The 26,659-nt window shown below is 48.2% G+C and overlaps 2 protein-coding genes across 2 annotated transcripts in view; one reads left to right on the top strand and one right to left on the bottom strand.

Moving 5' to 3' along the window:
* Positions 1-2,536, top strand: part of RASL12 (RAS like family 12) — a 28,215-nt gene extending 25,679 nt beyond the window's left edge. Inside the window, exon 7 of the mRNA XM_090029118.1 lies at positions 305-2,536. Within this exon, the coding sequence (XP_089885244.1) occupies positions 305-689 (385 nt within the window). The 3' untranslated portion in view covers positions 690-2,536. The remainder of the gene's footprint in view (positions 1-304) is intronic.
* SLC51B (SLC51 subunit beta) lies at positions 2,159-22,641 on the bottom strand. The gene is made up of 7 exons (XM_090029117.1): positions 22,575-22,641; positions 20,377-20,592; positions 14,062-14,157; positions 10,326-10,694; positions 9,488-9,631; positions 5,792-5,882; positions 2,159-3,540 (listed from the first exon to the last, which is right to left on the bottom strand). Exons 3-7 carry the CDS (start codon positions 14,096-14,098, stop codon positions 3,324-3,326), a joined length of 858 nt encoding a protein of 285 aa, XP_089885243.1. The 5' UTR covers positions 14,099-14,157; positions 20,377-20,592; positions 22,575-22,641; the 3' UTR covers positions 2,159-3,323.
* Between the last annotated feature and the right edge of the window lie 4,018 nt (positions 22,642-26,659).

Here is a 26,659-nt window from a genome sequence, read left to right as displayed (position 1 = left end):
GATAGGGCATGCATTAAATAAAATATATCTCATCTGATTTATACAGTAGTTCAGTGGGGTTTTAAAACGTAATAGTAATGTGCATGTGCCTTCCTGCCGTAGAGTCTGCGCACTGTAATTAATGTCGTTACGGCACGTGATGAAACCTCCCAGAATAGAGTCGGCAACCCTAGTCCCAACTTTGCAGGCCACTGTGGTTTCAAGGGCTGTAGCGTCCGCTAGAGGAAACGTTCCCCATGCATCCCAGCGGTCACGGCTCACGCCCCACACTCTGCTCACCTCCTGTCCTCTTCTCCTTCATCAGACAGGTCACCAAATCCGACGGGCAGGCTCTCGCTGCCAAGTACGGGTGCTTGCTTTATGAAGTTTCCGCCTGCCTGGATTTCGAATCTGTGCAGCACGTGTTCCACGAAGCCGTGCGGGAGATGAGGCGGGAGATGGAGAAGAGCCTGACCGTCCGACCCCTGTTCATCACCGAGGAGAGGCCGTGCCTGCACATGGTGACACCAACGCCCGTGGCCTCCAAACACGGCCTGGCCAGCTGCACGTTCAACACGCTCTCCACAGTCAACTACAAAGAGATTCCCTCTGTTGCACAAGCCAAGCTGGTCACGGTGAAATCTTCCCGGGCCCAGAGCAAGAGGAAAGCTCCCACATTGACCTTATTGAAAGGCTTTAAAATCTTTTAAGGCTTGACTCTGCTGGCCCTGACTGCTTCGGTGCCTGAGGGAAAGCAGCAGCCCCCGGGGCTTGGGGGACCTGGAGAACTGTTCTCCAAGTACAGCTTGCAAGGGGCTGTTCTGGGGCAACAGTGGCTGGCTGCCTGGCATTAGCGGCTGTCCACAGTACACATGGACTTAGCTGTACACAAAGCACTTTGTTAGGATGCAACGATTGAGGCCCAGGACAGAGTGCAGAAGACCCTGCAACTTGGTCCTTTCCCTCTGAATGACTGCCTGTTTGTTCATTCCCTGCAGCTTACTACGGACATGGCATTTGCACACTGCTCCTATCATTTGCACTGGGTGTTAGTGTCGCTGTTGGTTATAGCAGAAGCAAGACGTCTGTATTTTATATGTGTACATAGACATATATATATATATTTTGGAAACCTATGTTATATGTGCTGTCTACAGGATGAGAAGTGGACTATCCTTGCCCTGGCCGTGAGTTAAATATATTTTGCTTTTTGCTCCTTCAAAGCCACATCCTGTCCTTCTTAAGCAAATTAGCACTGTGTCTTGAAAAATCAGCCCTTGGTAATGCACACTAGAGGATTAGCTAAAATGGGCAACACATGTAATAGCTGAGCCCAGAGTAAAGTCTGTGCTAATGCTGATGAAACGAGTGGCATGGCCTTCAGGGTGGCATTTGGTTCGTGCTGGCAATGTTGAAGTCCTGCCGTGCGCAGGCAGGAATCTGGGGGAGGCCGAGCAGATGGAAGTCGGAGTTAAGCTTGCTCCGGGTACGCGAGCGCTGCATTTCCGTCTTTTCCAATATTAGGGTGATTTTTGAAGGAGATTTGGAAGCTTTTTTGTAACGAGGAATTTTCCAGCTTTTCCATGACTGGCAATATTCTTTGCAGGTTTCCCCCCTAAAGTTACTAACATATCAATTTACAGCTTCGATTCCCTTTTAACTGGATGGATTTATATGGAAATTCAGATGTCAGTCCAGTTTGACTTCCATTGAAATCAGCTGAAAAATTCCCAGTTTCTGTGAGAGCAGGGGCAGGCCCCCGGCTCAGAGAGTAGCACGACAAGAGCCGGGCAAGGGGGGCGCTGGCCCCAGGCACCGGTTGAGAAGGGCTGTCGCAGCAGCAGCAGCCGGGAAGTCTGTGCTGCTTGGCACTCCCTGCTCTTCTGCCCAGGGCCACAAAAATGCTAAAAATGCCGCTGGTTCAGACAGTCCCAAATCCCATATTGGGCAATATGCTGCGGCGCTTGTGCAGATGAAAGTACCGATTGCAGTACATGCTGCAAACGCCAGCAAAGTGCTGATACCGTGCGTCCCCGGGAAGAGAGATTTCATGTCGTGACCACAGGGCCCTCTAGTGGAAACGGGGCCCCGGGCGGCTGATCCGTGGTTCCCGGGAAAGCACGACTGTCAGCTAAACCAAAGTGTTGTGTGGTGTCCAGGCAATACAGGAAGCCAGGAATTGTTGGTGATATCTTTTATTGGACCGACTGCCTTCAGATGACTTTGGGCCTGAAAGCCTGTCTAGCATCTCTGCCAAACTTCCAGTCAAAGTTATTACCAAAGAACCCCCATTTTCTTCTCAAATTTAAAATCCAGAAACTTTAGAGAGGGTGAAGTGTATCGATGCTTACGGCCTACTCAAGATGCAAACAAGGAAGGTGGCATGTATGTGAACAGCCTCAGCATTTCACTGCTTAAGCAATAAATCAAAAGAAGGGGTTTTTTTAGAAAAAAAAATCTCAGTGCAGAATAAATGATTTGGATTGTATAGAAAGCAGAAAGCTTCAGATGATATAAAAATGTTGCCTATACCTTGAAATAAAGTGTACCAAAAATACATATTTTGTAAGGGTGTGTTTTTTTACAATGCAATGTTCTTTTGCAAGGACTTTGAAAACAAAAAGACTCCTTGAGTGGGACACTTCATGCTTTTGGTCATAGGATTAATGTATTTACCATGTGTCTTGAGTTTTTGGATGGTGTTTCCCTACTGTCTGTGCAGAACAGTGAATAAATCCTGATGAAGGACAACGTGTACAGTGAACAGGCAGTTTCCCTAGGAAAGACAGCATGTTTTATTGACTTCTGGGGGGTATTTTATATACAGTTCGGGACAGTAACTGCTCTGCTGCTGTCTGGAATTGCATTTGTCTGCAGAGTAGAGTCACATATATCCAATTATACAATGTGAACCCCTTTGCCCAATATGCTGATAAAGGCAACTGGAATAGTTTGAGTTTCTCTGCTTAGCTGCACCATTTTCTCAAGGATTCTTCCCAGAGTTGTTGTGAAAGCCACGTTCCTCGGCCTCCCACCCCCCCGGTCTGGCTTGGCTTCATGCGATGGAGGCAGGCGACATCTGAGAGAGGGTGGGCAAAACGGGCATGTTGAAGTATCCCTGGGCCGGCTGACAGCAGAGAGTAAAGATCGGGCTGTAGGGCAATCGAAAGCAGGGGGGAAGGTGCGGGTCAGCCTGTATCTGAGCCTAGAGCTGCTATGCTGAGAAACCTCCTCTGCTCTCCGTTTTGTTCTGTTCGATGCACTGTGCTGGCTTTCCAGGTCAACTGAGATGCACAATACTTCTGAAATGGGTTGAGCTGTTTCCACACTGACTGCACCCGCTCTCACGCATCCTCAAACTTGTCTGCGTACAGAGCTGTGACAGTCCCGTCCCTCCACTGCACCAGCACGTCTCCAGCCTTCTGCTCTTTCGGAAGCAAATCCTGGGTTAAAGGGTTCAAGTTGCTCTGTTCCCCCACAGGCATGAAGACGTGCTTGACTCTCGTTTCTGCTAACAGCGCGCCTTCTGCAGCTTTTTTATACAGGAGGATCTTCCTCTTCCTAGGGGGAAGAAATAAAAGAGACGTGAGAGGTGATGGGAGGCTCGGGGCAGACCCTTCGTGGCAGCAAGACTTCCACCAGGGGTACGCTGCGTTCCTTCAAGTCCTCTGGTCTGGGAACACGGGAGCTGATTATGTATAGGAAACTCCAGATGCACTGCGTTGTGCGGTGGGTGCCACTTCCAGTTTCCAGTTTCATGCCTGCCGCTTCCAGGGGGTGCACGGCCAATCTCAGGGGGTGCACGTGCACCTGCACACACCCGCTATAAGTTGCCATTGCTGCATACGCACCCACAGCCCCCCACGCCTTCACAAATAACCCCCTTCCCCCATATACACACTTCAAAAATAGCATCTCATGATTTACACTCCAAATCTCTTCATTTTTAAGAGGTTGTCTCATGGTTTTTGACAGGGTGGGGTTGGCAGCAATACTGCAGCATGCCTTTTTTTTTCCCCAGAGGAAGAGGAGGGATAACACAGAACGTGGCGCAAGGCCTGGGGCTGCTTCCCCGCCGGCTGCATCCGGTGCCCACGTTCTAGCACCGCAGAGGGACGTGGGAGCTGTCAGTGTGGAAGAGCACAGACCAGGAGGGACTAGTCCCTGATTAATAAGAGTACCAAGCTGTGGCAAAGGCCTCAGCTATAATGTGCCTCAATAATGCGCGGTATTGCTGCATGGACACCTCACCAGCCTTCTTTACTGCCTGTCCTCAGAAGCCCTGTGCTGGAGCAGAATTGTAGAGATCATCAAAGCCACTTGCCTTTGAACAGCACTTAGGAAATGCAGAGAAAGGAAGATGGACATGCAAAGCGTTAAGCCTTACTATGGTTTCTTTGACCGCCATGTCTTTTTTGGCCCACTGCTCCAATTGTTTCTCTACAGACCACTCGGTGACCATCAGAAAAAAATGCTCAGCCATTACAGGTGCCTACCGGCTTCGAACTACCAACCAGGTGGTGAAGGACAAATATAGGGTAGCTTCGGGAGTGGCTCTGACTTGGTGCAGATCCACACTGGCATTCATTTGTGTTCTCTTCTTCTCAAAGCCAAGCATAATAGGAAGGCTGTTTTTTAAAATACAGTTTTTTCACAAAAATATCCAGGAGCTATGCCCTACGCTGCTGATTTTCAACCAGGATGCCAGGACAGCCTTTGAAGGGTGCCTCTGGGAGAGAGGAGGTAAGTGGAGGAGGTGGTAAGTGAGCTAGATGCAGACTCCCCGGAGGAGATAAGGGTAGGCTTTTCCCTTTTGGCAGCTCTCCTCTGCTCACTGGTTCTTCCCTGCTGGATACTTCTCCTTCCTGGCTCCTCTTCAAGCAGGGAAGCACTGTAATGAATACATTAGCTTTGGACATGGGGTATGGCTCAGTTCACAGAAGGTTTGGAGGGGGTGCCTCAAGGCTAAAAAGGCTGGGTGACTGTCAGGGAAGAGTGGCATGAAGACAGCCTCCAGCGTGTTAGTGCATAAGTACCTTCCCCCTTGCTGCTTTTAAGTATAACTCATTTTCCAGCATTGGCGACGCACAGGGGGTGCACGTGCACCTGCCGGTCAGTGCTTGCCCCCCCCCAACAGCGCCGTGGCTGCCTGCGGGAACTCGCTGTGCCCCACCAGCCTCCGGGGGCACGTGGCCTTCATGTTTTCCAGTTCACTGCTCAACTGAATATTGCAAATAAAATATTCCAGACTGATCCAAAATCATTTTTCTTTTGCTTCCATTTTTTTTGCAAAATTGTGAAGTCCAAGAAAATTGGACAAAAGTTGAACAAAATATCCTGCCCGGCCAGCAATGAGCCAATATGTTTTGTTTGTGAGGGCCTTCAAAGTGTTTTTAAAACAGCTTTTTACAGAAAACCGGTGTACATTTTGAAAGAAAATGTCCTTTGGATTTGAAAAATCAAAGCATATCAATTCCATGAAATGCTTTATAATTTGGGGATTTTAAAAAAGTTTGGTTTGCCCTGAAACAATTTGCTGAAGGGCAAACAAATTTGCAATTTATCTTGGTTGACCAAAATCTGAATTTTGCATTGCAAAACGTTTTGCCTGAAGTATTTTGTGGACTTCTACAAAGCACAAGCCTTGAGGAAATTGCAGTCCTGCCCCTTCTGAGAGCCCATGGTGCAAAGTGTGCGAAGGTTTGACGGTTAACTCCTGTGCACACTGCCCCGTTGCTGTCTTAGTAGCATGGCTCTTCCACCTGCCCCACCTGTGGGTTTCATAGCCAGTCCTTAAAGTTTGGTGTCTTACCTATTGGCCGTAACATTCATCCCCAGGAGGAGAAGACCCAGAACTAGAACCACAAAGGAGAGGGCTAGGATGGAGTAATTCCACGTTGACGCTGCAAGAAGAAAAGCATGGACAAGTGAAGGCACATGCAAAGGCATGCTGGCAACTTTGTCCCAGCCAAACATTTTGTGCAAAGATAGGCCTAATGGGGCAGCTTGGTGTACACTGGCTCTAAGGGTAGAGGGGCCAGGAAAGTGCAGAGAGCTCATAAAGCGGGCAGAGAGTGGCTGCGTGGCCTAACGGATAAGGTGTCTCACTTCGGATCAGAAAATTGCAGGTTCAGGTCCTGCTGCAGTTGTGAAACTCTGGGTTTTTGGGCCCTGGAAGTGCTAGGGTGGATGGGGTGTGACAAGGCTGCTACCTTCTCACCAGGGGAGACACCTTGCTGGACCTGGTGCTGGCCACGAGCGATGACCTGGTGAGGGGGCTGTGGGTGCTCGACCACCCGGGCGACAGCGATCATCGCCTGCTGGGAGACACCATCCAGCGCAAGGTGGCAAAGGCCAGCAGCGAGGTAGCAACCCTAGATTTCAGGAGGGCCGACTTCACTGAGCTAAGGAGGATAGTTGGGGAAGCACTGAGGTCCTGGAGGGGAGGGGAGCCGGGTGTCCAAGGAGAGTGGTCACTCCTTAAGGAGACGATCCTCCAAGCCCAAAGGGAGGTAACCCCAATGCGGATCAAAGGGAGCAGGAGGGCACACAAGCCCCCACGGCTCACCAAAAGCATCCGGGAATGTCTCCTAGCTAAAAGGGAGGTGCACACCCGATGGCAGGGAGGGGCCATCCCCAGGGATGACTATACTGCGGTTGCTCGGGGATGTAGGGGGGCAGTCAGGGAGGCCAAGGCAGAGATTTCATAGACATTAGGGCTGGAAGGGACCTCGGGAGATCATCGAGTCCAGCCCCCTGCCCAAAGGGCAGGAAGTCAGCTGGGGTCATGGGAGCCCAGCAAGATAAGCATCCAATTTACTCTTGAAGGTGTTCAATGTAGGCGCTTGAACCACCTCCGCTGGCAGACTGTGCCAGACCTTGGGGGCTCAGACGGGAAAGAAATTCTTCCTTATGTCCAGCCTGAAACGGTCGTGCAGGAGTTTGTGACCGTTCGGCCTCGTCATCCCTCGGGGCGCTCTGGTGAACAGACGTTCCCCCAGATCCTGGTGGCCACCCCTGATAAACTTCTAGGTGGCCATCAGATCACCCCTGAGCCTGCGCTTTTCCAGGCTAAAGAGCCCCATGGCTCTCAGCCTGTCATCGTAAGGTCTGCTTTCCTGACCTCTGATCATGCGCGTGGCTCTCCTCTGGACTCTCTCAAGCTTCTCCACATCCTTTTTGAATTGTGGAGCCCAAAACTAGACGCAGTACTCCAGCTGTGGCCTCACCAAGGCCGAGTACAAAGGGAGAATGACGTCCCGGGATTTGCTCGAGAAGCATCTATGGATGCACGCCAGCGTTTTGGTCGCTTTACTAGCCGCAGCATCGCATTGGAGGTTCATGTTCATCTTGTGGTCAATGATGACCCCCAAGTCTCTTTCTTCAGTAGTGCTAACCAACGTAGCACTGCCGAGCCTATAAGGATGCTGCAGGTTTTTCCTCCCAAGGTGGAGAACCTGGCATTTTTCGGTGTTAAACACCATCAGGTTCTCATCTGCCCATTTGCTGAGCCTGTCCAGGTCAGCCTGGATCACCCGCCTATCTTCTGGCGTGGATGCTTTGCCCCAAAGTTTGGTGTCTGATGGGACTGGGACTAGCTTCCCGGATCCAGGACAACAAGAAGTCCTTCTTTAAATACGTAGGGGGCAAAAAGAAGGTTCCGGGTAATGTGGGGCTCCCGCAGGACACATTAGGAAATTTGGTCGTCACACCAGATGACAAAGCTAACCTATTTAACAATTTCTTTGCCTCCATCTTCCTGAGCAGGGACCGGAACAGCCCCCCCCCACAATGGGCCCCCCTCAGGCCCCAGGGGAGGCGCACCTAGGCCAAGGGTTAGTGAGGAACTAGTTAGGGAGCTTCTGGAGGGACAGGACGTGTTCAAGTCAGCCGGTCCGGACGATCTCCACCCTAGAGTACTAAAGGAATTGGCTGCGGTCATTGCAGGACCCCTGGCACGGCTGTACGAGCACTCGTGGGGCTCTGGTGTGGTGCCAGAGGACTGGAAGAGGGCCAACGTGGTCCCCATCTTCAAAAAAGGCAGGAAGGAGGACCCGGGAAACTATAGGCTGGTTAGTCTTACTTTGATCCTAGGCAAGCTGTTCGAGAAAATTATGCTGGCACACATCCATGAGGGGCCAGCAGGGGATTTCATGCTTAGGGGCAACCAACACGGGTTCATCAGTGGCAGGTCCTGTCAGACCAACCTGGTGGCCTTCTGCGACCAGGTCACCAAATCCTTGGATGCAGGGGTAGCAGCAGACATCGTCTTCCTGGACTTTCAGAGGGCCTTCGACACTGTCTCTCACCCCGTTCTCATTAAGAAACTGGGGGCTGTGGTGTCGACACCCACACAGTCAGATGTGTCGCCAACGGGCGGGAGGGCCGCACCCAGAGAGTGGTGGTGGACGACCTGGAGGGACGTGGGCAGTGGGGTCCCCCAGGGCTCGGTCCTCGGGCCCGCACTGTTCAACATCTTCATCAGTGACTTGGACGAGGGGGTAACAAGCACCCTGTTCAAATCTGCTGATGACACTAAGATGTGGGGGGATGTGGGCACGCTAGAAGGGAGGAATAGGCTGTAAATCGGACCTAGACAGGTTACAGGGGTGGGCGGACGAGAACAGGATGGGATTCAACACAGACAAGTGCAAGGTGCTGCACCTGGGGAGGAACAACCGGCACCATACCTACAGGCTGGGGAACTCCCCTCTTGGCAGTGCAGAGGCAGAAAAGGATCTGGGGGTCATCACTGATGCCAAGATGAACATGGGCCGGCAGTGTGGGGACACGGTCAGGAAGGCCAACCGCACCTTGTCATGCATCCACAGATGCATCTCGTGCAGGTCCAGGGAGGTGATCCTCCCCCGCTATGCGGCACTGGTCAGGCCGCAGCTGGAGCACTGCGTCCAGTTCTGGGCGCCGCACTTCAGGAGGGATGTGGAGAGCATGGAGAGGGTCCAGAGGAGGCCATTCGCATGATCAGGGGGCAGCAGGGCAGGCCCGACGAGGAGAGGCGACGGGACCTGAACCTGTTCAGCCTCCACAAGAGACGGCTGAGGGGGATCTGGTGGCCTGTTATAAACTAGTCAGGGGGGATCAGCAGGCACTGGGGGAGTCCCTGTTCCCCCGAGCACCGCCAGGAGTGACCAGGAATTACGGTCACAAGCTGGCAGAGGGTAGGTTTAGGCTAGACATCAGGAGGCGCGACTTCACCGTCAGGGCGGCTACGGTCTGGAACCAGCTCCCAAGAGAAGTGGTGCTGACTTCTAGCCTGGGGGGCTTTAAGAAGAGGTTAGAGGAACACCTTGCTCGGGTCGTCTGACCCCAGTACTCTTTCCTGCCGTGGCGGGGGGTCGGACTAGATGGTCTACTCAGGTCCCTTCCGACCCTAGAAACTATGAAACTATGAGTACTGGGGTAATGCCTCTGCACATCTGCCACTAGCCAACAAAGTATGAGCAGACAGTTGTCTTCAACAAATACCACGTCTCTCAACGGGACTTACAATCTTCTCTCCGGAAAAACCACAGCAAATCGTTCAGCTGTTCTTGAGACAGAGACGCTGCAGGGGTGGTGTCACCCTCCATCTCACTGCGCGTGCCTGTGTTTGCAAGAGCCATAGGGGTATATCTGCTTCTTTTTGTCTTTGCTGGAGGAAAAAAGCCAAGAAACATAGGAAGAGATACTACACCCTTTGTTTTTGTTGCAACTGCTCCAAAGAGAAGAGCCTTGCTAGTGGTTCACAGGGTTGCCATGTTATTTCTTTAACATAGGGCCGGTCTTGGGGGGAGGCAAAATGGTGTTGTGTGTGCCTGAATGACGATGAGCATGTGGAGTCTGAAGCTAAAAAGTTGATTCAAGACATCCAAAGTATGGGAATCTGCAAAAAAATGTTTGTGATGGCCCCTGTTTCCTGGTTTTTGGAAGGGATCTCTAATTTAAGTGCAAATCCTATACCTATGGAGGTCTCTGGCACTCTTGTCCCTGATGTCAGTGCAACGGGGTCTAGCTCTTTTACACTTAGAGCTTCCTTTTCCTAAAAGTCCCAGGTAATCTGAAGCGAGCCACTACCTTGTCTATAGTGAATTCCATGTTACATATTTGTTCTGGGCTCCCCACTGCACTCCTGGCCTTTATCAAGAAGCGTGATTAGTGCATCTCTGGGCCATGGCATCCAGGGTCCCCAACCTGTCTGCCTGCTAGAGAAATACTGTGATTGTCTGGTGAAAGACTTCACCCCTGCATATCACGCGCAAAAAGATGTAGGTGAAGTCATGGTGTATTTGCATTCATGTTACACAAGCATCATAAGTGGCTCACCTTTTTCGGTGTCCAGTGCTTACCTGGTTTCTCATCACATATATTCTGTTCCCCTCGGCCTCGCCACTGGGAATTTGGGCTCTGTGTGTCAGTGAGAACAGCTTTATTCTTTTTTACTGCCAAGTATTTCTGGATTCCCATAGGCTGAAGCCAGAAATTAAAGCAGTCCCAGTTTACAAGTGCTCTACTGTCACAGGGACTTGTCTGTACTCTGTTGACCTCAGCCACAGATAGACATTTCCTTGTGCCACGGTTGACTAAGGAATTGTTTTGCCAAAACCAGTGTTGGGACTTCAAAGTAGAATTACAGTCCTCTATCAGTAAGTTCTTATCTGTACTTGCTTGTAGACACAGGTTGACTTTGGTATTTTTAATCAGAAAACCATCTGTGCCTGTAGAGAAAGCAGAGCATTAGCAGTCCTCCTGTCAGCATGGCATATGTAGCTACCGACAAAGCACTGTTCAGATCATGATCAAAGCCCTGGGTTTAGGGAAAATCCCATGGAAACCTTTGCAGAAACCATGTTTCTCTCTTGGAAGAGCTGTCATCAAGTCTACCAGGATTTTACCCCATTCTTGGCAATCCCTTAAGAGCTGTTGTTCTCCACTGCGGGAAGCAGAATCTCGGCATCCCTGTGCATGTCTCCAAGCTGTAATTTTGCTACTTGGACTCGGAGCTGTGCCTGGGATCTGTCTCCCCCTCTCTCTTTCAGTATAATTGTGGAGGGATCATTAAATTTCGCTACGAGACCCATATTGTTTCACTATCTAATCTTGGATAATTCAATCCAAACATGCCTCTGTTAACGGCAGATCCCTTTTTAAATACATAGGGGGTAAAACGACGGTACCAAGTAATGTGAGGCCTCTGCAGGACACGCTTGGTAAACTGGTGGTAGCACCAGACGACAAAGCTAATCTCTTTAACAAATTCTTGGCTTCCAGTTTTTTGAGCAGGGACTGGGACATCCCCCCCACCAGGATCCCCGCAGGCCCCAGGGGAGGCGCACCCAGGCCCAGGGTCAGAGAGGACCTAGTCAGGGACCTTCTGGGGGGACTGGACGTGTTCAAATCAGTCGGTCCGGATGATCTCCACCCCCGAGTGCTGAGGGAATTAGCTGCGGTCATTGCAGGACCCCCGGCACGGCTGTACGAGCACTCGTGGGGCTCTGGTGTGGTGCCAGAGGACTGGAAGAGGCCAACGTGGTTCCCATCTTCAAAAAGGGGAGGAAGGAGGACCCGGGGAACTATAGGCCAGTTAGTTTTACCTCGGTCCTGGGTAAGCTTTTTGAGAGAATTATCCTGACGCATGTCCACGAGGGGCCGGGGGGGAGATCATGCTTAGGGGCAACCACCACGGGTTTGTTAGCGGCAGGTCCTGTCAGACCAACCTGGTGGCCTTCTGCGACCAGGTCACCAAATCCTTGGATGCAGGGGTAGCAGCGGACATCGTCTTCCTGGACTTTCGGGAGGCCTTCGACACTGTCTCTCACCCCGTTCTCATTAAGAAACTGGGGGCTGTGGTGTCAACACCCACACAGTCAGATGAGTTGCCGACTGGCTGGAGGGCCGCACCCAGAGAGCGGTGGTGGACGGGTCATGTTCGACCTGGAGGGACGTGGGCAGTGGGGTCCCCCAGGGCTCGGTCCTCGGGCCTGCACTGTTCAACATCTTCATCAGTGACTTGGACGAGGGGGTAAAAAGCACCTGTTCAAATCTGCTGATGACACTAAGATGTGGGGGGATGTGGGCATGCTAGAAGGGAGGAACAGGCTGCAATCGGACTTAGACAGGTTACAGGGGTGGGCAGACGAGAATAGGATGGGATTCAACATTGGTAAGTGCGAGGTGCTGCACCTGGGAGGAAGAGCCAGCACCATACCTACAGGCTGGGGACCTCCCTTCTTGGCAGTGCAGAGGCAGAAAAGGATCTGGGGGTCATCACTGACTCCAAGATGAACGTGGGCCGGCAGTGTGGGGACGCGGTCAGGAAGGCCAACCGCACCTTGTCCTGCATCCACAGATCCACCTCGAGCAGGTCCAGGGAGGTGACCCTCCCCCTCTATGCGGCACTGGTCAGGCCGCAGCTGGAGTACTGCGTCCAGTTGGGCGCCGCACTTCAGGAGGGATGTGGAGAGCATGGAGAGGGTCCAGAGGAGGCCACTCACATGATCAGGGGGCAGCAGGGCAGGCCCTATGAGGAGAGGCGATGGGACCTGAACCTCTTCAGCCTCCACAAGAGAAGGCTGAGAGGGGATCTGGTGGCTGCCTATAAACTTGCCAGGTGGACCAGCAGGCAATGGGAGAGTCCTTGTTCCCCCGAGCACTACTGGGGGTAACAAGGGAAAATGGCCATAAGTTGAGAGAGAGTAGATTCAGACTAGACATCAGGAGGTGCTACTTCACAGTCAGGGTGGCTAGGAGCTGGAACCAACTTCCAAGAGAAGTGGTGCTGGCTCTGACCTTGGGGGTCTTCAAAAGGAGGCTAGACAGCCGCCTAGCCAGAGTCATTTGACCCCAGCATCCCTTCCTGCCCATGGCAGGGGGTCAGACTTGATGATCTGCCTGGGTCCCTTCTGACCCGACCAACTATGGAACTATGAAAGGCCCCTAATATAAGTTTGGACTGTTACAAAGAATGATAGCAGGTCAAATTTTGCCTTTAGTGTCACTCATGTACCGGTCACAATATCGATGGGACTGCAGGTGTGCAATGGAGGGGAAAAACTTGCAATTAACTTTCACTGAAGCCGCTCCAAATTTATGGCAATATATAGGAAAGAACTGGCCCACGTGTTAGAAAATACAGAGGCAGATTATCAAAAGGACAGAGGTCCAGTTGTATGTTTAGACATGTGGCCTTGATAGCACACCTGTGGCATGCTCAAACAGGTATGTGAGGTCCCAGTGGGAAGTTGCATGTCAAGATGGCCACTGCAGACAGTGTGTGTCAGTGCGGATGAGCAACTGTGGGCGCATCTACACATGCACATTTACTGTGTAGTAACCAATATTACTGCGCTGTACAGTTGCGCATCTACATGTGCACGCCCATACTGCACAGTAGATATGGTGACTTATGCCAACTGGAGTGTGAATTTGATACCTGCATCATGCAGGAATCAAGTTTATGCCTGATTAATTACTACGTAGTAGTGCATGTGTAGACACCTTACTACACAGTAACACTGTTTGTGGACTGACTTGGGACTAACTTTAGTCTCAAGTCAGTCCACATGCAGCGTTAATGCACTTTAATGCCTGCACATACAGGGTGTGTGTAGGCGACATGGGAGTTACTGTAGGCCACCTGAAAATTTGAATGCAGCTTTTTTTTGGTGCAGTGCATTTTTGTTTGCACGACACAGCATTCGTGTTTGCATGAACGGCACTTTCAAGTGGGTTAAGCCCCTGTGTGTCTTTCCCCTCAAATGTCAGTAGGGCGAGTCAAATACTAATTTACCTCCTAGAATATCTTTCCTAATGTATTACAGCAAGAGGCTCATGTGAACCACCCAGGCTCCCCTAGACACCCGCCTATTCCCACTGACTGCACAGTAAATTTAAGCCACCACAAATGCACATGTAGACACACCCTGTGCATATAAAAAAATAGGCCCTGTGGAGCAATGCATTTTGTAATCCTGAGCAACAGATGCACCTGCCCAGCCTGAAGGCAGTACGAAGTAGAGAGAAAACCCTAATTCTGTGCGTGTGAGCTGCTCCACACGCACTGTCTTTCCTCAAAGCCAACTCTACCTTGCAGTAGGAACAGGATTATCCAGAGCAGCTTCATGTTTGTAGGTGCAGTCCTGAAGTGGATAAGGCCTTCTTCAAAGGAAGTGATATCGAAACCTGGCAAAGAGAATGAGTCACCCAGTTATGAATTCTCTCCTGATAGAACCAGTGCTGTGGTAGTTTTTCAGCATGATGGGGCTTATGTCCTCCTAGGCCAGGGTTGGGCTATTTTGGGTGGAGGGCCACTCATGAGTTTTGGCAAGCCATTGCGGGCCGCATGACAGGCAGCCAGGTGCAGATAAATATAATTTTCTAAATTTTTAGGAGCCCTGCAGGTTGGATAGAATGGCCTGGCAGGCCGCATCCGGCCCGCGGGCTGCATTTTGCCCACCCTTGTCCTAGGCTGAGCTACCCGGCCGGGATGCAAGGATGTGTCATCCAGGGAGAGGTCATCCCTTGAGTTTGGGCTTGGCCTGCTGCTGGAGCTCCTTCCTCAGCAAAGCTCTTTGCCTCGGGTACTTTCCTCAAGTGGCAAAAGTTCCTTTTCTGGCTCTCCTGACTCACTCCAGCAACATATGTCACAGATGAGGGGAGAAGGGGAGAGCATGTGCTGACGGTCAAGGAAAGCAGAGCAAATGAGTGGGCCTTGAAAGTGGGAAGCTTAGCTACCCAGGGGGGAAGAGATCTCCCCCAGTGCTGGACTGGGTGCTGGACTAAGTGGAAAGGTGTTTCCCATTCCTTGCACTGCTGACTGAAACAGCTACCCTTCCCCCTGCCCCTTCTCTCTCCTCTGGCAGCAGCCACCACCCAGCCCATACAGCCATGCTGACTCTCCCTGTTTGACACCTGCTTCTGCCCTGGAAGGAGAGGTACGTCTGGTCCAAGGGCTGAGCAGTCTCTGGGGCTTCTTCAGTTATCAGCCTTTTTGTTGAGACCCTGTTGGTAAGTTCCCCTTATTGGCAAATGGAAGTGGCAGTGCCTGAGATAAGGGTACTTATCAACTGAGAACAGGAGTCTGAATTTGCATAGGTCACTGAACAGCCTTGAGATGGTAAAAACTTAGTCACAGACTAACTAGTGTAGGTTTGAACTACGAGCACTCTCTGGGTGAATGACACCCTGTCTCATCACCTATCACTGAGTCACCCTGGCTCCAAATTGGATTAATGATTATATAACAGCATGGAATTGTGCATCCATTTTCTACCCTGATTTTCACTTGCCACCGTTCATATTTTGTCCTCTGACCCCTAAAATTACTCATCACTATTTACTTGCTAAGATATTACATAGAATCCACATTAGCAAGGACCTGACTATTATATGAAACAATTGTGCTCTCAGTTATAGACCTCATGATGCATTTACTCTTGCCACAGATCATCGATTTTCATCTCCGTACAATTCAGAGGTCACATTTAATGGCCTAGCGCTAAGCATGCCTCTTGTTGCCTCTTGACAGAAAGTCGTGGTTTCTGAAATACATGCGCAGGTATGGTTGTGTAATGTCTTACATGTTTGACAATAGCACTAGATTACAGGAAACAAGGACAAAACGGCATATAGATAATTCATCATATATGGATGCAGACAGAAGTGCAGCTCCCTGGTCTAACTCAAGCGCTATGAGTTAAACTGATCCTCCTGACCCAACAGACGTTAACTGCTGGGTTGTGAGAGTGGGGGACTGAGCTCCAATATGGAGCTGATCCACGGAGAGAGGCTGCGTCTCTGCAGCTTCTTCCCCTAGCTCTGCCCCCCACACCCCCCAACCCCCAGCCTGTCTCAGGATGGGAGGGAAAAAAGGCAGGGAAAGGAGGTCTGTTCTGAGGTTCACCCAGCCTGGAGTTGGAGGGTGGTGGGCGGGGGCGGGGGGATTGAAGCCTCCCACCTTGGGGTGGGGGGGCTCCAATCCACCTGCTCCACCCTCCAGCATCAACTGGGCAAACCCCAAAATGAGCTCCCTCCACTCCCTTCCCCCACTCCTATTCTGAAAACAGTGCTGGGAGCAGGGCTGGGCTGAAACAACCCAGCCTTGCTTCTGGCGCGCGCAGACACAAGTTAATGAAGGTGCTCTACTTTGCAGCCCATGTAATGAGGGCTCTGATTGTTGCGGAGTCGGGCCCTTTTAAAGTGCTCTGCAGCCAGGCACTTGCGTTAGGTCATGGCTACAGAGTACTTCTAGGGGCCAGATCAGGTGAAAATTGTCGCTTCTGTCTGTACCTCTAGAAAAACAATGTTTTGGTGTCTAAGGGTGCTTGTACATGTGATGGTGGAGCCATGTACACCTGGTTTCTGATCACTTAAACTGGTTTGTGTGTAATGTCTGTCCCTAGCCCAGAAGAGAAGACTGAGGGGGATTTAATAGCAGCCTTCAACTACTTGAAAGGGGGTTCAAAAGAGGATGGAGCTAAACTGTTATCAGATGACAGAACAAGGAGCAGCAATCTCAAGTTGCAGCAAGGGAATTTTAGGTTAAATAGTAGGAAGAATTTTATCACTACTAGGGTAATAAAACACTTCAACAGGCTACCCAGAGAGGTTGTGAAATCTCTGTCCTTTGCAGTTTTTAAGATAAACCTTGGCTGGGATGATCTAGTTGGGGCTGGTCCTGCTTTAAGCAGGGGGTTGAACTAGATGTGACCTCCTGAGGTGCCTTCCAGCCCTCATTTTCTATGATTCTATAAAGACAAAAAATGACAAGAAATTGTCATTTGTCTTAAATAACGGTGTCACCATGTACACATGCACAATTTTTTTTGTATAAAAATTTATTTGAGCATAGTAACTTAGACCACCTCTGATATATTTCAGTTTGATTAGGGCAAATTGTCCCATCATGGATAAAAAAAAATCATGCATGTGTACATGCCCGGCAGCCAGAGAAGGCGGTGGGAACGGTGCACGGGGTGCTGGAAGCCTAGGTGGGCTCGGGGAAGCTCGGGCTTGGCAGGCGTCGAGCACCCCATGCACCATCCCCACCACTTTCCTTGCCTGCCAGCACACCCAGCTGCCCTCCTGCTGCCTTCCTGCACTGCTCCAGGGGCAAGCCAGCCTGTTCCCAGGCAGTCCCAGGCAGTGGGAAGGTGGGGATGATGCACGGGCTGGTAGAAGCTCGCCAAGCCTGAGCTCCCCTGAGCATGCCCAGGCTTCCAGCTCCCCATGTACTTTGGATCCAGTGGGTGCTGCCTGTGAGCTGCATGCACCTAGCACCCAGCCTGGGTGACCCTGGGGGGTGCCACCACCATGGGGGGGAAGGACCGGGCCCCCCACAGTTCAGGGGCCACTTGGCTCACTAGCAGCTCACTCCCCCCGCCGTGTGAAAGGTGAGCTAGGTGTGCTGGGGGGGAAAAAAAGGATCAGGCCCCTTGCCATTTTTGGTTGGGTTTTTTTCCAGCAGAGCCTGCCTGTGGCGGGAGCAGGGGCAAGGTGAGCTGATGGTGGGCTGTCGCTGTGACAGAAGCCCCTGAATTGAAAGGGTGGGTTACAATTAAAAACCACAAAGCTAAAAACCCACCACTTCAGTTTAAGGGAACTAACCCTCCCCGTGTTCAAGCATCCTAACAGCAGCTATAAGCATCTATCTGTATTACACCCAGACGTGTTTTGTGAAAATAAGCTATCCGGTCCTGAGAGAGGCTGGTATCTAAAATCAAACATGGTATTTCAAGCTGTCTCGTCCAACTGTCTTCAATTACCAAATTTCATGGTTCAAATCACTGCCTTTTTTAGTTCGTAGGAAGGTATGGGACAGCTGGTGACACCTCCCAAGATCATTAATCTCCTCCCTGTTTCCTCCTGCACCCAGCACTCCCAACAACCAGTAATAGCCCCTCCGGTTGCAGACCTCTCCCTTGCAACCGTGTGGGAAGCTCCAAGAACAGAAAGTTGGTTTCCAAATGTTCCTAGCTTTGATTCGTTTGGGGCTTGAGTGAAATTTTGGAAGTTGTTTATCACTTTTGGTAAACATTTTTTGTCATACCGTTTTGGGTTGATCTTTTCTACAAAGTTCCTTCCCCCCATTTGGTTTTTCACACTGAAATGTGCAAAATTTGCACTGTATATATTTTGGCAAAAAAAAAAAGTCATCTGCATGTACTTTTCCAAATTCTCAAGGTTTTTGCTCAAAAAAACAGGAGCTGTGGGGTTTTGAAGGGTTTTTTTTTTAATGCAATTGCACCGTTTTTATTAAATCACAATGAGATGTAAGAAAACATTAAAATTGTGGCTTCTTACTGGGCATATTTCATACAGCCCCAGCATCCAATCTAGCAAATCTCCTCCATCTGCAAAGAGGCAATTTGATTAATACACATCAATTTTTTTTAAGCCTCTCAGTAAGGCATACATACACCATCCTCAAGCTGGATGCAATGATGTTTATATAATATATAACTGCAGCTGCAATTTTCTGATCACATTGAGGGAAAGCTGAACTCTTTCCCAGTGGATTTCTTTGTAAAATGGAACATATGGCAAATCAAATGAACTGGCCAGCCGGCCTTGAAGTCTTCACTTAAGGTCTTCTGCTTCCATGTACGATTCATCTAGCTGAGACAAGTCACAGATGCTCAGCCTAACCTTCAAGAAAGGCAATCACTTACAATATCTGATAAAACATTATTTATGGCAGTCTTGTCTTCTTGCTCTATAGTTATCATACTAAGTGGCAACCGTCAATCCTCCTGGATCATGGTGTACGCATGAGGGCCGCCCAGACCTCCAATGCATATGCTCAGGCAGGAGTTTTTTTGGAGGAGTGGGGGCTATCATACTAAGTATGATAAATTTGATAATACAATTACAATAATCAGGTTTGGATCCCCGTTTGTCTTTGGTCAGCTGGAACCTATTCCCAGTGATGTTGTTTAATTACGTTAATTTCATAGATTTCATAGACATTCGGGCTGGAAGGGACCTCAGGAGATCATCGAGTCCAGCCCCCCGCCCAAAGGGCAGGAAGTCAGCTGGGGTCATAGGATCCCAGCAAGATAAGCATCCAATTTACTCTTGAAGGTGTTCAATGTAGGCGCTTGAACCACCTCCGCTGGCAGACTGTTCCAGCCCTTGGGGGTTCAGACAGTAAAGAAATTCTTCCTTATGTCCAGCCTGAAACGGTCTCGCAGGAGTTTGTGACCGTTCGACCTCATCATCCCATGGGGCGCTCTGGTGAACAGACGTTCCCCCAGATCCTGGTGGCCACCCTTGATAAACTTATAGGTGGCCATCAGATCACCCCCGAGCCTGCGCTTTTCCAGGCTAAAGAGCCCCATGACTCTCAGCCTGTCATCGTAAGATCTGTTTTCCTGACCTCTGATCATGTGTGTGGCTCTCCTCTGGACTCTCTCAAGCTTCTCCACATCCTTTTTGAATTGTGGAGCCCAAAACTGGACGCAGTACTCCAGCTGCGGCCTCACCAAGGCCGAGTACAAGGGGAGAATGACGTCCCGGGATTTGCTCGAGAAGCATCTATGGATGCAAGCCAGCCTTTTGGTTGCTTTACTAGCCGCAGCATCGCATTGCAGGCTCATGTTCATCTTGTGGTCATTCATGACCCCCAAGTCTTTTTCTTCTGTAGTGCTAACCAACGTAGCACTGCCGAGCCTATAAGGATGCTGCAGGTTTTTCCTCCCAAGGTGGAGAACCTTGCATTTTTCGGTGTTAAACACCATGAGGTTCTCGTCCGCCCATTTGCTGAGCCTGTCCAGGTCAGCCTGGATCACCCGCCTGTCCTCTGGCGTGGATGCTTTGCCCCAAAGTTTGGCGTCATCGGCAAACTTGGCCAGTCCACTCCTGACTCCAATGTCCACATCGTTAATGAAGATGTTGAACAGTTAAATTGGATAATATGTCATTCCACATACAGTACCTGAAAACAGCTCTCCTAGACTCCAGACTAACTCAAGTACTGGACTGATAGACCAGCAATATCTTATAAACAGGAGTCACTAATTTATGTCCAAGGAAGTTAAACTGTAGGATGAGTTCAAAGTTGGCAGTATCTTCAGAGCAAAGCTCTAATATTTCAAATATTCTAAAAAGCAATTTTTTTTTTTACCATTTCTTATCTTTTGCCTACTTAAAATTTTGGAAGCAAATCCAAGTGATACCAAACAGTTTTCATTTGCATTATATTTTCAAGGATTCCCATATATCTCAGCTTAAACGTTTGAAGACGTTTTTCCTGTTGTGTTTTCTTCTCGGACAGTAACAGGCAATTCCTCCTTTCCTTAAGACCATCATGTACCTTTGACACAAAATCTCAAGGAATCTTTCCACTCTCCCTTGAGAAAGCTAAGGACGCTTCCCTTTAGAAACAGTGAAAGGTTCACTCACCAGAAATAAGTCGTTCTTCGAGAAGTTAGTTATAGTCTCATGTTGAGTCCTGTGTCGGGGTCTGAAGGCTCCTCTCTCTGCGGAGCACAATTCAGCGTTTCCCTTTAGCAGGGTGATCTTTGCTGCAACTTTCTTTAAGTCGTATGCAGTGATTCATTCAGCTACTTGCAGTCATGTGGAAAGCAATAAACCAACAGGTACGTCTTTGTCAAAGTTCTGTAAAATCACACCCACATTTAGCAGGGCCACTTGCAACATAGGGTGAATGAACTTTTCCCTATGATGAAGTGTAAGAACTATTTGTTTCTTTATTTGAGCTGTTGAAATAATCCATGTCAAAAGGGAAGTGTGAATAAAATTCCATTCTGAAACAGTGCTCTGTGGTTAAAAAGATATATCTGCCATACATACACACACATACATATATTATTTTCTTGGTTTGGACTTTGTTACATGAAGCTGTTATTATTATTATCATCATCATCCTTATTATTATAATCCATATAATTATTATCCTTTGAATTATTATACTTATTATGACAATGATGGCTACAACAATAGTAATTATTGTGATAATCATTACTATATTGCTCCTTGCAGCTGAGGAGCTCAAAGCATTTTGCAAATGTGAATAATCTCAGGAATTAAGCCCAAAGCACCAATGAGAGGAAATGCAATATTATCATCTCCATGGGTAAGTAAGGTGGATAATTAATAATAAAATATTAATAGACACATTATTAAGAAACCTTGTTTTGAGAGGCATTAGGGAGCCTACAACTCCAAATCAAAATGTGGTCCTTTCTGATCCGCTATTTCTAAATTTCAAGTTTGATTATGCCAAGTTATGTTCAGGTAGTGTGGGTTACGCAAATAAAGAATGGCAACACTTATTCATAAAAGGATAATATGGTATGTCACAATAACTGTTTGCGCCACATAACATACTGAAGTCCATCCAGCAAGCATTACAAAAGAAGGGCTGAAGGCAGTATAAATATGGCAATTATGTAGAGCAGGATCCTTGCAGCAGCACTATCAGCAGTAAAAGCCTGCAATGGCATAGTATCTGAGCAAGGAGTATTTTTGACAACTAGATTTCAGAAAAAAGGATGAATGCCCCAGGAGCCCATTAGCTTTGTTTCTGCTCATCTAACCTAAGTATCTTAGCCCAAAATTGAACAATGTGCCAAAAGAAAAAAGTACATTCCAAAGCAGCAGTCAGGCTCTTAGCAGCCAAGGTCTCGCTTAATAGCATAGGATCTGGGGATGCTGGTTGCAGTCTCCATGCATTTCCCAGTTCGAATTAAAGCCTCTTACGTTAAGGTGCTGTCCTAGAACGATTCATCTGCTGAGCCCCCCTCTGCAATTCAGAACTATCCCTGCCTGCCCCAATAAAAGCTTATCCAACAGACACTTAGCCTCTCCAAACAGATATGATTTACTATTAAGCTTCAGGCTGGCAGGCAACAGGATTATAGCTTTTCATTCTGAAATGCATTCCTTGCGGGTATGGAGGGCTCTTCTCTTTGTCCAAGGAGACAGACCCAGAGCCAGAAGCTAGGGGATTTGCTGGAACTTATGTATTCTCTCTCCTACGCTTCCTGTAGTACTTTTCCTTCTTTCAAGCTGGATGATTTAATAAGTCCCTGCCATACCAGCCGCGGCTTTATCACCATTCTTTGGGCCGCTGTACAGCGTTGCTCTTCCTTGTCACTGTTCATACAAAATGATGCATCTATTGGTATATTAGAGTTTCAACAAGCAGTTTCACCAGTTGCAGGACCCAGTCCTGTTGTGCACCCCTTATTTACTCAATTCAACATTGGTGTGAGGAAGTCAGGGGAAATCTTGGCCCAGACACAGTCCAGTCTCCAAGAGAAAGGAGGATGCAGCTAATACTAAGATCTTTCCTTTATGAAGCTGATCATCAGCGATGTTTTAACACTACTATATTCCTCAGTGGGTGCCTCAAAGCCAAGGCAGGGTGGACTTGGCCCTATTTGCCTACATTTCCAAACCAGAGCTCCTAAAATGAGGCATCTTATTTAGGTATCTAAATAGGAAGCTTGATTATTAGGCCCTAACCTCCTGCAGATCCCAAGGAGCCTGGAGCCAGAACAATTCCTCCATAACAAAGGTTTGGATTGTGTCCTGCACCAGGGGGACCTGCAGAAAACAAATGGCTGGAAACTCACCTGCGTGGCACTCAGAAGATTCCTCCTGCATTTTCAACAGCTCGGCATAACTGCTCCAGTGCCAGCTCTATGCTAGAAAAAGGGCTAAGGCCTGCTGTTCGGAGGAAGAGGGCCTGGCTGAGGATTTGTTTGGGCTCTGTCCAATGTCTGTGAACATTAAACCAAAGATTCCCACTGAATATCTGGAGTCCTTATGCCCTGGCAATGCTGTCAGCCCACAGCATTCCTTGCCCAAGCCAGATTGAATGCTCTCCAGGGTAAAAAGTATGTACGCTGCCTTTTTTAGCAACTACCATAGGTGTTGTGCTTGATATATCCACTGATGTCACATGCACTGTTCAGTTGAAAATACCTTTTTATGTCTTGGAAATGTTTTTCAATGTCTGGTTTGGAAGCAGAGAGACAGCCGGGGCATTGATTGTGTGGTCTCACTCCTCCCCAAATTTGTCTTCAGCATTTCTAGGAAAAAATTAGACTCTGTCCTTGGCATTTTAGCCTTGCTTATCAGTTCATATAGCCCTTTTCTAATTCCTTCTGTGTCTTTGACCCCAAGTGCCTAGTTACAGAATAACTAAACATTTTTTTGCCGTGCACCAAAGCAGAGTTCAAATCCAATAGAAAAGCAAAGTCTGTGAGCTTTACATTTAAATAGCAATAAAACCATTGCTTTAACTCTGCAGTAAAGTTTATATCCAGGTAGGCTTTTAGTTACAATAGATACAGAATATGAACAGTAAGTTGTAATAAAAGATCTATGTGACACAGTTACGTTACAGTGGTCAAGATATTATTTGGGAGTAAAAATAGTGTTACTGAAGTTCAAACCATGAAATCACAGCAAATGAAACACCTTTATTTTATGAATGAGTCTGGTAAGAATTCAGCCTGCAGTTTCAGTATTTCTAGCCTCCTTAAGAATAATTTTGGACAGGATGAAAGGAGTGGAACTGATACAGCTCTGAGGCTTCAATTTGCTATTTTATTATATTTTTTATTATACTTTTTTATTATACTACCCTGGCTCCGCACTGGCCCCAAGGCAGCCACTAAAAAGTATGGTCTGCCCACCCACTCCCAGTTTTCAAGCTCCAAACCCAGAAATACAGAGAGGAAGACTGTCATGGGGCGATTCCCCTTCCTACTCTTTGGAGATTTATCAATTTTTATTCGTTTCTAGAATGTATGGAGTAGGAGCAGAAGGGTGGTGGTGGTGGGCGGGGGGGTTCATTTTCAATACCGGTTTTGAAAACAGAGCAGAGCTAGACCAGACATACACTGCATAGATCAGTAGGAAATGCAGCCATGTGGTACTTCCTAGCTGATATATTGAGCAGTGAGTGTTAGATCAGGCCCATGGGCTCAATCCAATACATGGGGCCAGTGCGGTAGGGACCCAATCTGGCATGTGGGGCCCAGCCCTGATCTAGCTACTGCTGGGGGCACCCCAGGCCCAAGCTTATTGTGGTGGGGAGTGATCCAGCTCTGTGGGGCTTGGTAATTTGGCAGTGGGGGAGGGACGGTGGTATTAATTGCCACTGCTCCCTCACCATCAAATTTTCCAACCCATGGGGGCCCTTGCGGGCTGGGGGTTGAGCACTCTTGATCGAGTCAATTATGCGAGACATTACACAGCCTCATTAATTTTATTACTGTGGATAGCTAGATTTGATGGGATCAGTACAGTAATTGAAGACTGATGCTTTTAGGAGCAATCGTTTTTCTAAGTGCAGGTTCTGAAGAGGGGAACAAAAACAACATCTTTTTGTCCCATATAATAGATTTTTCCTGTCTGAGGGTGTGGGGCATAAATGCCATTTTTCGCATGGCATATGTGCCATTTTTCGCCTGGCCTAAGTGTTTTTTCCCCCATATGAGATAAGATGTCTGTTGTGGCATTCTTTCTATATCAATTAAAAAACATGATAAAGAGTTCCCTCTCTGCTTTCCCTGAAAAGAGTGGAGGCAATGATAAAGCATTTATGCTATACCAAGTTAGGAGTGACCTATCAAGAAAACTAATACTGGGGCAAAACAGGAGTGGAAAGGGGAGTGAACCTGTGTGATCCAGTTAAAAATGAAACTAGTAAATTAAATGTTTGGTGACGCCTGCATTGGGCAATGCCATCTATGGATACTTTGCCCCAAGTGTACGTATAAAGATTCTGTAGTCTACCTTCCGGCTAACTTACATATCTCCACTGGAATATCTCCCATATTTCCCAATTCTTAGATACTGTGTGGAACACATCTTTAGTGTCAAAGATACCAGGACACATTAGAGAATTTGCATGCATAGTTTAAAGTAAGCCTGATGGGAGTTACATACATAAACTATCTTTCTCATGCAGAGAAGAATGTTCTTGGTAGAGAGGATAAGATATGTTCATTCGTATGGGAGAAGGCAGCTCATGATGCACTGATCCTGACCTTCTGGTTTTCAGAACAGAACATTCTTTATGTTATGATCACCATTCAGGCAAAGAATGTCACAGCCACAAACACACCCAGAGAAATTCACTTTTCAAACCCAGCAGCTACTCTCTCTCTAATTTCTTTTGCTCAGAGCCAGCAGGAAGTCAGTGTGACTGCAGTGTCATCACCCTCTTTGACTGAATTTTTTTCCACTTACTCTGCACATTGCACTATGTTTGAAGGCAGCCACTTTAAATCATGCGGTCAAAGGTTCCAGACTTGTGTTCAAAAGAGATGGTTTGTTTTTTTAGTATCGACTCTGAAGACCTAGATTGCAAGCACATACAGATTTGAGCTAAATTGACCAAGTTGTATGCTAGCCGCAGATTTCCATGAGGATTCGTTTTGCAAAGCCCTAGATTAGAATGTGACGTTTTCCTATCTTACCAGAGCGGAAACAAGCTAGTAGCAGGTCTACAACATGGCATAAAGCATATATGTAAAAGGTAAAGGACATACATTTGGAAAGGTAGAACACTGAGATTAAGATACAGGCAGTCCTCGACTTACAACTCTTCGAGTTGCAATGTTTCGCACTTACAGTGTTTATAAATTGACACCATTTCAACTTTCTGACATCAGTTTTGACTTTACGACGCTTGATCTGATGCCACGCCATGCCAGTGAACACGTTCACTGCATTGCCCATCTCCCTGGAGAACATCTGTCCAAGCTTCCTTGGACACTTTCTTTAAAAAAGCAGCCAAGGCTCCAGAAAAACCTGCAGCCAAGACTCCTGGGGAGACTTCAGCCAAGAGCCCTTCAAAAAGTCCAACCAAGAGCCCTTCAAAAAGTCCAGCAAAGTCACCTCAAAGAAGTCCTTCCAAATCGATGTGATTGGCTAATTACAATATAAATACGTTCATGTAGCTATATCACTCATCTATGATTGACTAAGTATAAAATGCTGGGTTATTTCTGGTGAAAACAGGGTATCGGCCCTTAGTTCAGGAACCAATCTCCCATTTATAACATTGTTTCCGATGGGAAAATTGGTTCCAAGTTACAACATTTTGACTTAAGACGTGGTTTTCATGAACCAATTGTGGTGTAAGTCTGAGGACTGCTTGTATAACAACTCAGAGAAGCATCTATAAAATTCATAAGATGTAAAGTATTAGGTCTCCTCACATTATTTCAGTATCCAGAGAGTGGAAATAGGAGTATTATCTAGCTATAGGACTTTAAAAAACTCTTTTTTTTTGAGAGTGATAGTTCTGCTAGTGTCTGTGCCAGCTTCCTACAGTCTAGAGAACTCTTTATTTCCCAGTTCCATCCCTAAACACATGCTAGTCGAAGGACACAATAAAGCGGATAGGTATCATTCATAGGTTGTGAGGGGCTGGAAGGGGCCCAGTACATCACCGGGTCCCTATGTGCTTGCACATGCATGCATGCACACGCACGTTTTGCTGCTCCACCCCGAGTGCACGGACAAGCAGTCGTGTAGGCGAGCAGGTTTGTTCATCCCTGATGTAAAGGCCACGTAGTAGCGATGCAAGCTCTTCCGGACACAGGGCTACGTTGGCTGAGGCTGAGCAGGGGAGGAACAGAGCTGGGGGTCAGGCCCTTCTGACCTTAATATCCATGAATGTACGACTATCCACGAATCT

Source organism: Crocodylus siamensis, chromosome 15 (assembly GCF_052110815.1).
Source record: "Crocodylus siamensis isolate JL-2025a chromosome 15, ASM5211081v1, whole genome shotgun sequence".
NCBI classification, from domain to species: Eukaryota; Metazoa; Chordata; order Crocodylia; family Crocodylidae; genus Crocodylus; species Crocodylus siamensis.
This window is presented reverse-complemented; position numbering and strand designations above follow the sequence as displayed.